General features: G+C 38.6%; 1 protein-coding gene across 1 annotated transcript in view; it reads left to right on the forward strand.

The window, feature by feature from the left end:
* The window catches only part of VEPH1 (ventricular zone expressed PH domain containing 1), a 245,087-nt gene that overhangs the window by 113,581 nt on the left and 112,646 nt on the right, over window positions 1–18,860 (forward strand). The window contains 1 exon segment of the mRNA XM_019440365.2: window positions 18,504–18,713. Within this exon segment, the coding sequence (XP_019295910.1) occupies window positions 18,504–18,713 (210 nt within the window).

Here is an 18,860-nt window from a genome sequence, read left to right on the forward strand (position 1 = left end):
GGAGCTAAATAACAGGACAGCCAAGCAAAACATTTAGAATTTGAATCTAATTCTGGAGGAGCAGAAAGAGGTAACAGCAATTGTGGATTAAAAAGGAAGATGTCAAGATAAGGGAAAAGATCTATACCTTTTGAAATTGTGGGAGCCCTAAATCGCCTTCTGGGAAGCCACTAACCATTGAACCATATGCCATCCAGGACCAGGGGAATCTAGGGAAGGAGAGGGTGAGCTTCTGGCAACTGTGTGCTGGCTGAGCATTCAAGTGGTCCTTTGACTAGAAGACATCTTTGCCCCGTGCATGTGATTCCAGGGAGGCTGCTCTAATCAGGCACCATCAGATTTGGGGACAGTTTGTCCCAGGTGGTCTTAGTAGATATTTAGGCTCAGGCTCCAGTTGGTGATAGAAACTTTGAGGGGTGGAAATTGTGAAAAAGAAATCAGGGATAGGGGGTCAAATAGGAGAAATGAGAAAAGACAGGGAGAAAGGGTAGCAACGAGAAAAGGCCCAGGGAAAAGCAGAGGACAAGGAGGGAGGGCATCTGAACACAGCCCAAGTCCCAGGGTTAGGTGGGGTGTGTGTGTGTCAGGGGGTTTCCAATTCCCTCATATCCAGCTTTCAAACCCTAGCCAAAGCCATCAAGTCATGGGGAGAAAAAGTTGCTTATAAGAAAAGTTTTAACACAAAGCATGTGGTTAAAGCTTTCCCAAACATCTCTGGCTTGGTTAAGTGGGTGGTAAGTTCTTTTGTTGTTTTGGTGATAATGGTGGTAGTTGTGGTAAAATTTTGTGTTTATTCTTTGTTTTTAAGAATCAAGCTTGGCGAGGTGGGGGAAAGGAGAATGAAAGGTAAATTGTAGTCAGAACTAAATGGGTGGGTGTAAATCTGATTTGGGATAAATGGAAAGAGATGGCACAATGGAGGGAAGGTAATAAAACAACAGTATGTTGGGGAGAATGAAGGGAAAACAGGATAAGAAGATTATGTTTATAAGAGAATGACTCCAGGAAATCTGTCCTCCTTGGAGTTGCCCCAGAGTTTTGGTTTATCCTAAATTTCATGCAATAAACATCAAAGAAATGGATTACAGACGAGAACCAGGGATTTGAGTCAGGCTGTGGCCCTAATGTATAGCCAAGCAACATGGCCTGCAAAGACTCTTTCCAAACTGTGAGACCTTGTATAAGCAAGGTTGCAGAGTTCCCATCTTGATATCCTGGAGGTCACATCAGAACCTACCCCTGATGTAATACACAGTCCCTGAAGGCATTGCCCAAGAAATTGAGAATATGGCTTTTTATTGGGTCCACAGCAGAAATTGCAGAAAGCAGTGGTCCAAGTTCTTTACAACTCGCAAAGCAGTTATCTGTAGGTCTGATCACACCTTTAACTAGCTCCCACCACATGATAGATTTTGTGCTAAGGATTTTTAACTATGTTTTATTGTTTAATCCTCACAACAAAGTCTTCCAGTATGTATTAGAACTACAGACGCTTCATCTTAAAATATAATGGAGTAAACCTTGTGGGCAGGCGAGAATAAAGGAAAATTCTCTACCCAATACTTACTCCCCTCTAGGTCCATGGCAGTTCTTGGAGTGCAATAGTGCAAATGCCCAGATATTGGCTCATAGAATTTCCTTTCATTTCTTCCTTTGGTCTAGTCCAGTAGATCTCAAATGTTAGTGTGGATGAGATTTACAGTGCTCACAGTGCTTCAGAGATAATTCAAAAAAATTTTAAAGGAATGTCAAAGGTGACTTTTGCTTACTCCTCCCCAAAGTGATACACTCCCCCCCCCCCACCTTTTATCATTATCTTCTAGAACACCCTCCATCCCTCTTTTCCCTTTGAAGGCCTGCCTTCTCTAAGACTCTAATTCAGTACCACTTCCCCATGAGATGTTTCTCACCCACCTCTGCCCACTGTAACCTTCTCTGAACTGCTACAGTTCATCCTGCCTTTCCATTCTTCTGCACCCACAGTCCTGCCCTGAAGTGTTAGGTAGCTTTCTGTGTGCCTCTCTAGTTTTCCCCAAACTTGAGAGAGCTACTTTTCAGGGCCTATTGCTCTATGGAAGGAAAATAGAGTCTTAAAAATGCTTATAAGAGTTCCCACTTTTTTAGGCAAGACATGTTTATACAAAGAGAAATTGATTCTTTGAGAGCAACTCTTGGCTCAGGGAATATACATGAGGAGGTTCAGGACCATAATTAAAAACATGTGATGTTCTGGTCAACATTGCCCCCTGCTTAGGAAAAGCTGAATGTAATTTCGCCCCACCAAGGTAACCAGAGTTTTAAGAAAAAAACAAGTATATATCTTTTCAATCTAGAGAGTTCTATGCTGGCCTCTCATATAAAAAGTGAATTGTAACAGCTGTTTGTGGCAGTAGCTGTGGCTGTTGTTACTCCTCCATGTGCAGGGAAGGACGGGCTTCAGTTTTTTGCCCCTCTTCTTACTGAGGAGATTAAGCCTGACATGTGGTACCATTTATGTTCCATGTGTTGTTCATTTACTCCACCATTTGTCCTTCCTTAAAGCAGCATTTATGGTGATGTGAAGGTCTGTAAAGGTATTTCAGGAATTCGTTTATCAGCAAGAGATGTAGGTGGGAGACATCATTATCAGCTTTGGAGACAATGAAGCAAGCCCAGGGAGCTTGAGGCCCCAGAGGGGCTGGCCGAGGGAGTGTGGACAAAGAGGGGTGGAGAAGGGAGGTGGGGCAAGGCCCTGCCAAGGAGCATGAGCAACGCAATTGCCACTTTGCGAGGGGATCCAGGCTTTTTGCCCATAACACAGAAGTGTTTAAAAACACAAGACACACCAAAAAGGAAGAGACCTTTTCATCAAGCTCCCATGGCTTGGCTTCCTCTTTCAAAAAAGACAGGAAACACCAAAGCTTTAGCATGGAGAAAAGGAAAAAATGCACTTGTGGAAGAGAAGGTGAGAGGGACTTGACCCTCTATAGCCTCTTGCAGGAGGGGTAACCCTCCCTGGTTCTTTTTTGATATTAATCATAATTGAACTGTGAGGTTGCTATTTGCGTGACATGTCCTGAGTTTTGAACACCTTTTCAGTTTTGGTTAAAGGGGATGCCGAAAGTCATTTTTCAGATCACTATGAAGGGTTGCTCAGTGATTGTATGTCAACTCTGTTCTGGTGTCTTGTTTCCCATAGAATGTTACTCAAAGATATGAAGGTAAAATGATTCTTGCTAGTTACTGCATTATCACCAATGCCATTATATGTATTACTTATCCCTGGGGTAGATTCAGATGCAGCCTGAACCACACACCTACAGAGAGGCAGGTGGGAAAGCCATGTGAAGTGGGTGCAGTCTGGAAGCAGATACTTTGTGCTAGGGTTTACTAGTTGACCTTCAGTAAGTTACTGAACTTCTCTGTGCCTAAGCTTCTCCATCTGTAAATGGAGGAAGTAGCAGGATTTGACCCACTGGATTATGTAAGAAGTAATACATGTAGCAGACCTGAACAGTGAGTGGCTCATGCATAGAAAGCCCTCAGTAAATATTAACTATTGGCATCAGTACTGTCTTCCAGGTGGGCACTATAGTAGGTGCTTTCACTTAACATGTCCCTTATACCAGAGCTGCTAAAAGTGTAGCTCATGAACCAACACCAGTCTGCAAACATTTTTACTAGCCTGTGATGAGGTTATTGCAGAAACTGAAAATAAGAGTTTAGCAATTTGACATTGCTGCAATATCCAAACGGATGATCAGTGGGCTTATACTCAGTTCTTTGTCTTATTTGCTTTATTTCTCTGGTCATTTATTTTTATCATATTTCACAAAAATATTGCTCTGTGACATATGAAAATTAAAAAAGCAAAAAGCTGGTTCTCTTCCACAGGTCATTTGAAAAGCATTGCATTAGATCCTCGATGTAGCTAAACCCAGGCAGAGCTTAGAACTCTCTTCAGTGACTAATATTTCGCTCTCCAAACTTTCCTTTGGGACTTAAAGAAAGACATTTAATAAATGAGAGAGAATGAACACAACACTTCAGCGATGATTGAGATCGATGATTGTGGGATAGCTCAGCCTAAGAAAAATAGTTCTTAACTATTTACCATCAGGCTTTACCATCAGGCAAAAGGTGGACTTTTTATTAGGTTGAAGGCTGTTGGCTAGACTTTGATATAGGTTGGCAGGAATTGAATCACAGGATTTTGTTTTGTGTAGTGTTCTGTCCCCAACTCAGTCATTGGTGTGTTTTGACTGACTTTACCCCCCCCTCCCATTTCTAGGTAGCTATACATTTCTACCTATTAAAAATGGGGTAAGATATCATATTTGGGGTGGAAACTATGATAGCATGTATCAAGAAGGAAAACAACCATTATTTTTTTCTTCCAGTGTCAAAAGCTGGCAAGTGACAATGTATCAACTTTTTTCTTCTCCTGTGATTTCATTTTCATGGTAGATAACCTCTCTTTAATCCTTTTACCTGCTCTCATCCCTAGACAGTAATGTTAGCCCAGAAAAAAAGGAGCATGTTGTTTTTACAGTTCTTACCCTTGATTCAAAGCATTCTAATGACATTACTACTTTACGTTTTTATATTCCTTTATACTTAACAGAGTGCTTTTGTGACTTGGGCCACATTCAGGTGCCAATTCATTAAGATCCAGCTGTCTTCTGTTAAGGCTGCTATTCATCTGACCTGCCCATTCTAGTCTCAGGACTCCTGACTAAAGAGTTAAGGCACATCTGAACCACCAGTCAGTGGCAAAACTGACAAGGTACCTTTACCTCGGAATCACAGGGGCTTTGCACTTTTTGCTCATGCTCTTTCCATATCCCACTCTCTCTCATCCTGGCTGAATGAAAAGTGAGCAAATAAATGCCTGAACATCTGCATTAGAGAAGCCACTTCCTCATATGAGAGCTTTTAACTTTTATTCTAACGATTGGGAACTTTCTGTCTACAATTGCTCAGAATTTATACTTACAGCACAGAGGGTTTTTTGTTGTTGTTTTGTTTTGTTTTGTTTTTAAACTACTTCTGCATCTCAGTAGCAAGGGCAACTATCCTTTAGGATAATACAGAAGTAAAAGCATTGTATAGTCCCCCTGGCTCTGAGCAGGAGACACTCATCTTCCAAGTTTGGTATCACCTACACAAGCTGTCTTCCTCTGGTGTCACATGTCCACACGGGGCAGCAGCCACCCAGGGTTTTACCATTTGATTTTTTTCATGTCCATTCTGTATGGGCTACACTGTCAAATCCAATGTATAATGCTTTCAGCAATCTGATGATGCTCTGTCACTAATTCCATCTTTATATGACAAGAATGAGACTTAGATTTCTAAAAAGATTTGCCACATCACTAATAAACAGGAGATTGGAGTCGTGAACCTTCCCTGTAAGGCTATGTTCAGTTCATTTCCCCACAACCATCTCCTTTTGAGAACCCTTTAAAAAGTCTTGTGTGAATGAAATAAACCATGGAATCATTTCATTTTAGGCAAAGTTGTATCAGTGGCATGACTGGCTCCCATATAACCAGGCATCTAGTGGACTCTGCTCTTGCCCATTCAGTCAGGGGCCAAACTGAGTACCAAGACCTAGACTTATCACCGTCCTTTCCCTTAGTATTTGAGTGTGACTGTTCCAGAACTGTTACCTATTATAGTCCCAAAACAGATGACAGCACTGTGGTGCTGGGGGATCCTCTGTCATTCTTATGATGACCGATGAGCCAAGAAATTGCTAAAGAGTAAAGAACATAACATCCTAAGAATTTAGGACTCCAATGTGGATTTGATCCATTATGTTCTTCTACTTGTCCTCTAACAGAATTAACTTTGCAGGAGTACATAATCTGGACATGGGATCACAAGCCAAGATTGTCAAACATTAATTAATACTACTTTCCTTTGACTTAAGGATCCAGGAAGTGCAGCTGCCAGTCTCTCCACCTCTGCCAGCTTCATAGTCCCATCTTGAGGTACAGTGAGAGCAGTGAGCTAGCTGCCCAAGGGCTAATTTGTTTCCAAGGGAAGTCCAGCTCACACAAGAGGGGGGTAATTAGGCCTCCCCCTGAGCATCCCTAGAGGTACTTTTAAAAACTTTACTTTGGCAACAAGACCAGAAACTGTTCAGACTGGAAATCATCTGAGCCTCTTGTAATATGGCATGTTGAGTTAAAGCCAAGTTAATATCTAGCGGATTATAGAACTCTGACAAAGATTTCTGTGAAGTTACCTCTGGAGTTAAAAGTGACAAATGGAAGAGAAATAACAACCCCCTGCATGAGCCCAACCCACTGGTCCCCAGCAAGTAAACACACACAGGACAAATGGCTCCACCAGTGTTGTTTGTATTTGTGATGCATTTCCTTGCTCTCCGAGGAAAGCAGAGTTTATCTCCAGAAAAGGGTTTTAGTTTTGAACAAATTCTCTCCTGTCTTTTTACAACAAATTAAAAACTAGAAGAAGTGAAGGGGCAGTGAATGTTTATTATAAATTCTAACTTCTACCTACCATTTCCTGACCTTCTAACCTATCGGAACGAACACTGATCCTAACTCCCTGACAGCAAAATCCTATGACAAAACCCAAGTGGATCGATGGCTAGTGACAAAAAGTTCTCTTTGGTCCATCTTGTGGCTTCGGCTGCTTTGGTAACTCATTACCATCCCTGTCCCCTAACTCCTGTGTTATGCAAATCTCCAAATCATAAAAACAAGGAAGATTGTGTATAAGAGAAACTCTTTGTGGTGAGAATTCCACTTATCAGAAATGCTCACCAGCTTCAAATGAAGATATCACTTCTCTGACCCAGACATTTTATTATTTCTTCACTCTTCTTATCTGGCCTTTTGCAAATCCCTCATTTTACTCCTACTCTTGCTCCCTGCTTCTCTACTTTTGATATTTAGCAAATGACATTGCCCCACCTCCAACCCCCTATAGGCCAGGAGAAGTGGCCAGTGCCTCATGGACATCTGGTGGAATTCAGGAAGTTTTTGACGTGCAGAGAGTAGGCTGGCTTTAGAAACCAAGGTGGTCTTAGTTCATTTATTCCACAAACATTTCAGGTACCTGTGTGTGTGTGTCAAGTACTATTTCAGATACAAGAGAACAAAGATGAACAGTACAGGTCCCTGCCCACCAAGCAGTAGGGATTTACCCCAGGATAGGGTTGCCAGATTTAACAAATAGGACACCCAGTTGAATTTCAGATAAAGAACAAATAATTTTTTAGCATAAATATAATCATTTTAGTATAGTAGAATACACTTTTAGTATGCCCCACTAGAGGTATACCTATACTTAAAAAAATATTTGTTGCTGATCTGGAATTCAAATTTGGCTGGGTATCCTGTATTTTATTGGGCAACCCTACCCTAGAGGCACTGGACTTGCCCCTCTTAGGGCCAGTGGATGTCTAGGGACAACCCATAACTTCTCTCGTGCCCAAAGTCCCCTCTGAGGGATGTGACAAGGCAATCTGAAAATGAAAGAAGGCATGCTCCCAGCTATTAGAGGTCTGACTCACTCAGGCCATGGCTTCATAGCCAACGCTTGGTAACTAGAGACAGGGGCAGGGAAAGGGAGCTGAGTGTCCTCTCCTAAAGTCTGAACAGTAGTTCCCTCCAGGATATGGAATATTGGTCTGCCTGTGTCTAGACCACTGATACTTTCTCTATATATTAACACAAGAAAGACAGGGCAGATGAAGTTTCTAAAGGAATAGTAATAATAATTATTGTTATTAATAATAATAATAATAAATTAATAATGACAGTAATACTAATAATAAAATCTAACATCTACTGAGCAGTGTATCCTCTGTCAGAAGCAGTGCTTCACATTGATTCTGTTGTTTCATCTTTGCAACGACACTTGAGTAAAGTACAGTTGTTTTTCCTATTGTATAGGGACATTGATATAAAGAGTACAAAAAATAAAATAAAGATCTCTGCAAGTATTATTTTAAAAAGTCAGAAACTGATCTAGTAAAATTATCTAGGGAGATTTACTATAATCATATGAAGTTTGAAGTTTTTTTGGAAGAAAATGCTATTGCTTAACTCTTATAACCCAGAGCTTTATGTAGAAAGAAATCAAAAACCCTAGTGAATTTGTGGGAAACTTCCTTTAACAAATCATATGTCTTAAGATTTAAAAATTTGCATATTGTTCAATATCTGATGTATGCACATAGGGTATACTTCATGCCTTAAAGTTTTATAAGGTTTAATAAGCCAAGCTATAGAAATTTCTGAAATAAAGTACAAATATAAAGGTATCTTTCACTCATGAAATGTGATTAGAATCCAAGGAATCAGAGAAATACTTTAGTTTGGTGACTATACATGGACTATCATGGATAGAAAATAAATACTTGCTCCTCAAATTTCTCATTTTGAGACGGTCATTGATTATTTTATTTATTTATTTAAATGTTTAATTCTATTCTAGTTAACATACAGTGTTATGTTAGTTTCAGATATACAATATATTGATTCAACAATTCCATACATGACCCCATTGTCATCATGACAAGTACACTCCTTAATCCCCATCACCTATTTCACCCATACCCTACCCACCTCCCCTCTGTTAACCCTCAGTTTGTTCTCTGTAATTAATTGATTCTCTATATATGATTGGTTTCTCTCTCCCTCTCATTTTTTCCCCTTTGCTTGTTTTTGTTTGTTTCTTACATTCCACATATGAGTGAAATCATATGGTATTTGTCTTACTCTGACTGTCATATTTCACTTTGCATTGTACTCTCTAATCAATCCATGTTGCTAAAAATGGCAAGACTTCATTCTTTTATATGGCTGAATAATATTCCCTTGTGTGTGTGTGTGTGTGTGTGTGTGTGTGTGTGTGTGTGTGTGTGTGTGTGTGTGTCTGCACCACCTTTTTATCTACTCATCTATCAATGGACACTTGGGCTGCTTCCATATTTTGGCTATTATAAATAATGCTGCAATAAACATAGGGGTGCATATATCTTTCTGAGTTCATGTTTTTGTATTCTTTGGGTAAATATACAATAGTGGAATTACTGAATCATAAAGTAGTTCTATTTTTAATTATTTAAGGAACTTCCAAATTGTTTTCCACAGTGGCTGCATTCCCACCAACAGTGAGAGAGGGTTCCTTTTCCACCATATCTTCACCAAAACTTGTTTCTTATCTTATTGATTTTAGCCATTCTGACAGGTGTGAGATGATATCTCATTGTGGTTTTGATTTATATTTCCCTAATAATGAATGATGTTGAGTATCTTCATATGTCTGTTGACCATCTGGCTGTCTTCTTTGGAGAAATGTCTATTCATGTTCTGCCCATTTTTAATTGGATTATTTGGTGTTGAGTTCTATAAGTCCTTTATATATTTATCAGATACGTCATTTGCGAATATCTTCTCTCTCATTTGGTAGCTTGCCTTTTAGTTTTGTTGATTATTTCTTTGGCTATGCAGAAGCTTTTTATTTTGATGTAGTTCTAATAGTTAATTTTTGCTTTTGATCCTCTTGCCTTAGGAGACATATTTAGAAAAATGTTGCTATAGCCAATGTCAGAGACATTATTGCCTGTGTTTTCTTCTAGGATTGTTATGGCTTTCAGGTCTCACATTTAATCTTTAATCTTTAATCTTTAATCCATTTTGAGTTTATTTTTTTGTATGATGTGAGAAAATGGTCCAGTTTCATTTTTTTGCATGTGGCTGTCCAGTTTGTTGAAGAGACTCTCTTTTTTCCCATTGGATATTCTTTCCTACTTTGTCAAATATTAATTGACCATATAATCATGAGTTTCATTCTGTGAAATCCTTCCTCTGTTCCACTGATCTATGTGTCTATTTTGGGGCCAACACCATACTGTTCTGATTGCTACAGCTTTGTAGTATATCTTGAAACCTGGGATTGTGATACCTCCAGTTTTGTTCTTTTTCAAGATTGATTTGATTATTCAGGGTTTTTGTGGTTCCATACCAATTTTAGGATTATTTGTTCTAGTTCTGTGAAAAATACTATTGTATTTTGATAAGGATGGCATTAAATCTGTAAATTGCTTTGGGTAGTATGGACATTTCAACAATATTTGTTCTTTCAATCCATGAGTATAGAATGTCTATCCATTTGTTTGTGTCATCTTTAATTTCTTTCATCGGTATTTCATTTTTTTCAGAGTATAGGTCTTTCACCTCCTTGGTTGGGTTTATTCCCACATATTTCATTGTTTTGGCACAATTATATTAGGATTATTTTTTTAATTTCTCTTTCTTCTACTTCATTATTGCTGTATAGAAATGCAACTTATTTCTGCATATTGATTTTGTATCCTGTGACTTTATCAAAGTCATTTATCAGTTCTAGTAGACTTTTTTTTTTTTTGGTGGTGTTGTTTGAATTTTTTATATATAGTATCATGTCATCTGTAAATAGTGAATGTCTTACTTCTTCCTTACCAATTTGTGTGCCTTTTATTTCTTTATCTTATCTAATTGCTGTGGCTAAAATTTCCAGTATAGAAGTAAGGAGAGTGGACTATCCTTGTGTTATTCCTGATCTTAGGGGAGGAGCTCTCAGTGTTTCACCATTGGGTATGATGTTTGCTGTGGGGTTTTCATACATGGTCTTTAATATGTTGAGGTATATTCCCTCTAAACCTATTTTGTGGAAGGTTTTTATCATGAATAAATGTTGTAGGTTGTCAAATGTTTTTTTTTTTGTATCTATTGAAATGATCATATAGTTTTTATTCTTTCTCCTGATGATGTGATGTATCCCTTTGACTGATTTATGAATACTGAACCACCTTTGTGTCTCAGGAATAAATCCCACTTGAAGGTAGTGCATGGTTTTTTTAATGTATTGTTGGATTCAGTTTGCTAGTATTTTTTTGAGGATTTTTGCATCTATGTTCATGAGAGATATTTGCCTGAAGTTCTCTTTTTTTGTGTGATATCCTTATCTGGCTTTGGAATCAGGGTGATAATGATCTCCTGGAATGAATTTGGAAATTTTCCTTCTTCTATTTTTTTGGAATAGTTTGAGAAGAATAGGTATTAACTCATCTTTAAATATTTGGTACAATTCACCTGTGAAGCCATCTGGTCCTGGACTTTTGTTTGTTGGGAGTTTATTGATTACTGATTCCATCTCATTATTAAAAATGGGTCTGCTTACATTTTCTATTTTTTTCTGTTCAGTTTTGAAGATTATATGTTTTTGGGAATTTGTCCATTTCTTCTATATTGTCCAATTTGTTGGCCTAAATTTTTCATAATATTCTCTTACAATCCTTTGTATTTCTGTGGTGTCACTCATTATTTTTCCTCTTTCATTTCTCATTGTTTGAGTCACCTCACTCTCTGTCTTTCTCCCTCTCTCTCTTTATGAGTCTGGCTAAAAGTTTATCAATTTTGTTGCTCTTTTCAAAGAACCTGTTCTACTACTTTTTGTTTTGCTTTGTTTTAGTTTCTATTTCATTTGTTTCTCTTCTAATCTTTATTATTTCCTTCCTTCTACTGGTTTTGGGTTTTGTTTGTTCATCTTTATCTAGCTCCTTTAGGGGTATGAGTAGGTTGTTCATTTGAGTTTTTCTTGCTTCTTGAGGTAGGCCTGTATTGCCACAAACTTCCCTTTTAGAACAGCTTTTGCTTTTGCAAAGATTTTAGACCATTGTGTTTTTTATTTTCATTTGTCTCCATATTTTTAAATTTTTCTTGTTGACTTCTTGGTTGATTCATTCATTGTTTAGGAGCACGTTATTTAACCTCCATGTATTTGTATTATTTCCAGATTTTTTTCTTGTTGATTTCTAGTTTCATACTGTTGTTTTAAAAAAAAGGTATGCATGATTTCAATCTATTTGAATTTGCTGAGGCTTCTTTTGTGGCCTAATATATGATCTTCTGGAGAATGTTCCCTGTGCACTTGAAAAGAATGTGTGTTCTGCTATTTTAGGATGGAATATTCTGAATATATCAGTTAGATCCATCTGGTCCAATGTGTCATTCAAAGCCACTGTGTTCTTGTTGGTTTTCTGTTTGCATGATCTGTCCATCAGTGTAAGTGGGGTGTTAAAGTCCCCTACGATTATTGCATTACTATCAATGACTTTCTTTATGTTTGCTATTAGCTGCTTTATGTATTCAGGTTCCTCCATATTGGGTACATAAATATTTACAATTGTTATATCTTCTTGTTGGATTGTTCCCTTATTATTATATAGTGTCCTTCTTTGTCTCTTATTACAGTCTTTGTTTTAAAGTCTACTTTGTATGATATAAGTATTGCTACTCTGGCTTTCTTTCAACTTCAATTTGCATGATAAATGCTATTCAGTCCCTTCATGTTCAATCTGCATATGTCTTTAGGTCTTAAGTAAGTTTCCTGTAGGCAGCATATAGATGGGTCTTGTTTATTTATCCAATCCGTCACTCTATGTCTTTTGGTTGGGGCATTTAGTCCATTTGTATTCAAAGTAATTATTGATATGAATGTACTTATTGCCATTTTGTTACTCGTGTTTTGGTTGTTTTTGTAGTTTTTCTCTGTCCTTTCTACTCTTCCTCTCCTCTCTTATGGTTTGCTGACTTTCTTTAGTGATACACTTTGATTCCTTGGTCCTTTTTTTGTATATTTATCACTGGTTTTTGATTTGTGGATACTAATAAGTTTCCCTATAACATCTTATACACATAGCAGTCTATATTAAATTGATGGTCATGTAAGTTTGAAACCATTTGTACTCCTCTATCCCCATGTTTTAGGTATATGATATCAAACTTTATGACCTTTTATTTTGTGAATTGCTTCACTGATTTTTATAGATATAATTAATTTTACTGGTTTTGTCCTTCCTACTCTTCTTACTCCTATTTATGTCTTTCCTTTCCACTCAAAGAGTCTGCTTTAACATTTCTTGTCAGGCTGGTTTAGTGGTCATGAATTCCTTTAACTTTTGTTTGTCTGGGAAACATTTATTTAGGTTTACTTCTTTATGTTGAGAGAGAAGGAGAGCACAAGTGGGGAAGGGAAGAGAGAGGGAGAGAGAGAATCCCAAGCAGACTCTGCACTGTCAGCATGGATCCTGATGTGGGGCTTGAACTCACAAACCATGAGATCATGACCTGAGGCAAAATCAAGAGCTAGATGCTTAACCGACTGAGCCACCCAGGCACCTGTGTCTGGGAAACTCTTAATTTCTCTTTCTATTTTGAATGATATCTTTGCTGGATAGAGTATTCTCAATTGCAGATTTTTTTTTCCTTTCAGCACTTTGAATGTATCATGCCATTTCCTTCCAGCCCTCAAAGTTTCTGCTGAAAAATTAACTGACAGCCTTATAGGGTTTCCCTTGTAACTTTTCTTTCTTCTTGCTGCTTTTAAAATTCTCACTTTATCACAACTCTGCTATTTTATTACTATAAGTCTTTGTGTGGATCTCCTTGGGTTGGTTTTGTTGGGAGTTCTCTGTGCCTCCTGGCTCTGGATTTCTGGGGTTTTTTCCCCAGATTTGGGAAATTTTCAGCTATTATTTCTTCAAATAAATTTTCTGCCCCCTTTTTAATCTCTTCTTCTTCTGGGATCCCTATAATGCAAATGTTACCACATTTGATGGTGTTGTGGAGTTCTCTAAGTCTTTTTTTTCGTTTTTTATTTTTTTCTCTCTCTTCTCAGCTTGACTACTTTTTATTACTCTGTCCCCCTAGTTGCTGATCTGTTCTTCTGATTACTATTTATTCTATCTAGTGTATTTTTATTTTCAATTATTGAGTTCTTCATTCTATTGGTTCTTTCTTATGTTTTCTATGTCTTTGTTAAAGGGTCCTCCACTCTTTTTGAAGTCCAATGAATATCTTTATGACCATTACTTCACATTCTCTGTCTGGCATATTACTTATCTCTCTTTCATTTAGCTCTCTTGCTGTGACTTTGTCTGTTTTTTCATTAAAGACATATTGCCTTGTCTTCTCATTTTGTCTAACTCCGTGTCTCTCTCTATGTGTTAGGAAAGTTAGCTTCATTTCCTGATCTTGAAAGTAGTGGCCTTTCAAGTCCACTTGACTTGAAGAAGAAGTCCTGTAGTACCCTGCAGTACAATGTCCCCTGTTCACCAGAACCTGTTGTTTCAGGGGTGTCTCCTATGTGTATTGCATGCACCCTACTGTTTTTGCTGAGCCCCTTTTGCCTTCAGCTCTGTCATTTGCAGTGGCTTTCTTTGCCTGTTGTGGGCAGGGTTTGGTCCCTGTGTTGTTGTTTGGTCAGTTTGGGTCTGCCTTGATCTTGAGTTGAGTCAGACCAGGAATTTGCCAGAGATGCAGTAGCATTGATCAGTAGCATGCTTTCCCTGTGTTGTCCCCTGGGAAGGTTTAATTTGTGGCTGGGGCCTGTATTCAGACCTGATGGCTGCCCCTAGCCCACTGGGGGCATGTCTACAGGAGAATGTGTGGACAGAGCTTATGGTTTGTGCAGGTGTGTCATGGGAGGAGACCTTGATCTGCTTTAGGAAACTGGAGCAGAGCCAGAGGAGGCATGTCTTCAAGAGAAGGCAGGGGTGGGGCATGGTGTTAACATGTTAGGTGGAAAGTGTTCCATGATGTGCTGTTCCCCCAGATGTCCATGTGTGTAGGCTGGGGGTCGGGGGAGGTGGGGGATGTTGCTTGCCATCTCCTCTTTTCCTGGAAAAGTCTCCTAAAGATGTCTGACCCTCCAGCACATGCTGAGATTAGGAAATAAACCTTCCTATATATCCCAACCATGTTTCAAACTGCTATTTCTATGCTGTATCTCTGCAGAGCTGTTTGTTGTCCTATCTCTTTAAGGACAGTAACTCAGTTTCTTCTTGCCCTCTGGTTCTCCCAGAGTGGAGCCTACTGAATTTTAAAGTTCCAGATGTTAATCTCCTATTGTAAGAGCTCACAAAATTTGTCCCCTGTGGTTTCCAAAACAACATGTTATAGGAATTCATCTTACCTGTGTGGGTTCCCCATGCCTGAGGTGCTTGGTGTGAGGGTTTGTTTCTCTCCTCTCTTCATACCTGTGGTGCCTCTTCCTCTGTGGACAGTCCTGTGGGTCCATTATCTTCCACTATGTCTCTACCCTTTCTACCCTCTTCAATGTGGCCTCTTCTCTTCATTTAGCTGTGGAGAGTCTGTTCTGCCAGTCTTCAGGTCATTTTCTGAGTTGTTTACACTGATGTGGGTGTCATTTAATTGTATCCTTGTGATGAGGTGAGCTTAGGATCGTCCTACCCCACCATCTTCCCCAGAAGTCCCATTGGATCTTTGAAAATTAGCCTTGGTAATTATCATGGTTTGTAAGTTACCATCCAGTGATAGTACCATCTTTGTTTCATTTGTAATAGGAGTATAAAGTCCATCTTTTAGAATCATCTGGCTGGAACATGTCAAAACCTCCCATCTGTGACGGGTAGCCAGTATCATATGTATCATAAAGGGAAACATGTTCATGATTATTCCCTTTATTCCCATGTACTGAGTCTTCAAATCTACTCATGTATATTTCAGTGAAGCATGATGTGGATAATAAATTTTGCATTCTGTATGCAAAACCAAGGAAGCCTATAAAAACTACACAAATATGTATTTAAGTTTTCTCAGCAATAGCCTATTAGACAATAAACAATATCTTGGTTACTTAAGGGATAATCTACGTGCTTTCCCAGTGGCACCATTTACATTTGTCCCTGAGCTGGATTAAAGGGTAATTATAAAAACTGTGGGCCCAAAACTATGAACCCTCCCTCAAAGCCAGTACTCCTCTATGGGCCAGCCAGAAAAGCTTCCAAACAATCTTCCTCAGTACCCACCATACATATGACCCCAGAATGGGTGGAATGTAGTTGAAAAAAATCTGTCACCATCCCTATCATGTTGGTTTTCCCTAAAAAGCAGTGCCGTTAAAAAACAAACAGAACAACAAAACAAAAACAAAAACAAAAAAAAACAAATTGTATTTTCTCACCCTCACCTACATACTATGCCAGGTTTACTTTGGCTTTTAGGGGGAAATAGCCATATGTTTGAAAAAGCTATGATTGTTTTGTATGCTTGAGGCCCTTTTCATTAACCTCCAGGAAAAATGATAAAGAGGGCCAAGTAAATATACATAGACAAACCAACAGAATCATTAAGCCATCTTGATGAATGGATTTCTAGAGATTATTAACCTTTATGTTTATTAATAACCTCACATGATAGGATTGATAGTGATTGTTAAATAGAAAGTAAAGTAGCTTTAGGATGTCTAAGGCAGATCAAGGAAAATAAACACATACTACTTCTCTGTAATCATTCAGCACCTTGGTGAGCATCAGTGAGCTATTTCTGCAGCTTATCAGTAGGCTTCCACTCTGTTTAAGGCACATATTAGTCCTTAGAAGGGTTCCAAAGTTATTCCACAAATAACCCCTGCGTTAAAGGAGGTAATTTTAATGAGTCACAGAGTATTTTCACAAATGCTGCTATAAAAAAGATAGTTGGGGGCACCTGGGTGGCTCAGTCGGATGGGCGTCCAACTTAGGCTCAGGTCATGATCTCCCAGTACGTGAGTTCTAGTCCCGCGTCGGGCTCTGTGCTGACAGCTTAGAGCCTGGAACCTGCTTCAGATTCTGTGTCTCCCCCTCTCTCTTTTCCCTTCCTCTGCCTGTGCACGCTCTCACTCTCTCTCTTAAAAATAAATAAACCTTAAAAAAAGATTAAATGGAACTATTAATATCATTCATGGAAAATGTCTTTCCTCCAACATATTAAAATTCAGAAAGAATTTTCTTATTTCATAACATAAAAGGGTTACAGTGATAGCCATAAAATTAACAAAACCATGACTTTACACAGTCCATTGAAATGTTCTTATTCTGTCAATTTCATTGCAAACAAATCAGCGCATCAGAGTTTTCTAAAAAATGTCTGGCATGAATTTCATATGAAAGCCATGCTTTTGTAGAGCTGGATAAGAATATGGTAGATAACCATAAAAACTGCTTTTTATTCTCTGATTTCTTCCAAAACTCTCCTTCTAATGTAAAATTGATATAAGTACCAATATTTATAAACTTCTGGCAGAAGAAGTTATAGAAGCAATTTCAAAGATCCGTGTTCATTGTTCACCTGGAAGTAATGTAACATTGTGTGTCAACTATACTCAAATAAAAAACAAAAATTTAAACAAAGAGAAGGAAGTTTATTTTTTTAATTTTAGTGTTCTTATTTTATTTTTGAGAGACAGAGGGAGAGAGAGACAGAGTGTGAGCATGGGAGGGGCAGAGAGGGAGACACAGAATCTGAAGCAGGCCCTAGGCTCCGAGCTGTCAGCACAGAGCCAGTGCAGGGCTCAAACTCATGAACTGTGAGATCATGACCTGAGCCGAAGTTGGACGCTTAACTGACTGAGCCACTGAGGTGCCCCAAGAGAAGGAAGTTTAACACACAGATCACTCCACTGTTGGCAACAACAAAGAGCCCTAGAGTGTAAATATCAGTGCAGGCAAAATTGAGCAAAGGGTTCAGATGACACATAGAGTGATCTGTGGTGTTAGGGCTACAGAAGGATAATTGGAAGCTGAAGAAGATCTGTATGGTTGCATGAAGAAAGCCTCCTACTCACACCACTCCCACCAGCAGGCCACGTACCTGCCAGGACATGATGGTTGTATAGTTCAAGGGCTTGCAGATGGCCACATAGCAGCCATAGGCCATCATACTAAGTAGGATGACCTCAGCAGCTCCAAAGACATGTTCTCCAAAGACTTAGGTCATGTACCCCTTGAATAGGATGGTCTTTTCATAGAGTGAATCTACAATCAGTTTAGGGGTGTTTATAGAGGAATAGCCAGCATCAATAAAAAAAGAGATAGGCCAGGAAAAGGTACATGGGAGACCCCACTGGTGGGCTGGCAGTGATGGTGACCATAATGAGCATATTTCCTACCACAGAAATGATGTGGGTGACAGAAACTAGAACAAATATAATTTTCTTTAAGAAAAAAAAAAGGTGGGGGCACCTGGCTGGTTCAGTCAGTGGAGCATGCAACTCTTGATCTTGGGGTTGTAAGTTCAAGCCCCACATTGGGTATAGAATTTACTTAAAAATAAAATCTTAAAAACAAACCCTATATCCATTGTAGTTACTCAATAAATATTTGTTAAATGACTAATGAAAAATGTATCAGGGGCACCTGGTTGGTTTGGACAGTTAAGCATCCCACTCTTGGTTTCAGCTCAGGTCATAATCTCATGGTTTGTGAGTTCAAGCCCCGCACCAGGCTCAGTGCAGAGTCTGCTTGGGATCCTCTCTCTCTGCCCCTCCCCTGCATGTGCTCGCTCTCTCTCTCTCTCTCTCTCTCTCTCTCTCAAATAAACTTAAAAGATGTATTAAATAATTTTTTCTATTTTGAACAAGAATCAGTTAAATAGAGAGTAACACTGTTCTGAGGGTATATGTGACCACATCTAATGCAATGATTTTTGGTTTTTTAGGAGAAAACCCAGCAATGAAATTGAATTCCCTGAGAAGCTGGAAGAAATCAAGTTCACTGTAGCTGAAGATGAAGACCATGAAAAGCTCCAAGTTAAAATACAGGCTTTTGAAGACAAAATAAATGCTGAGAGCAATACTCCTAGCTCTATAAGAAGATATAGTTTGGGCCAATTTTCTAAGGAAGAAAGAAAAGACATTAGATTTAACAGGTATAAATTTTGCTTGGCTGTTTTTTTTTTAAAGTATGCACTTTGTGTTTGCTGTTAGTTTTGTTATCGCATTATCACGGTGTGTTTTTTTAAATATCTTTTACCTATAGCACCCAAAGTCCCGTCTTTTCATGAATGAAATGGCAT

This window comes from Panthera pardus, unplaced genomic scaffold (assembly GCF_024362965.1).
Source record: "Panthera pardus isolate Hobbes unplaced genomic scaffold, ASM2436296v1 HiC_scaffold_16, whole genome shotgun sequence".
NCBI lineage: Eukaryota > Metazoa > Chordata > Mammalia > Carnivora > Felidae > Panthera > Panthera pardus.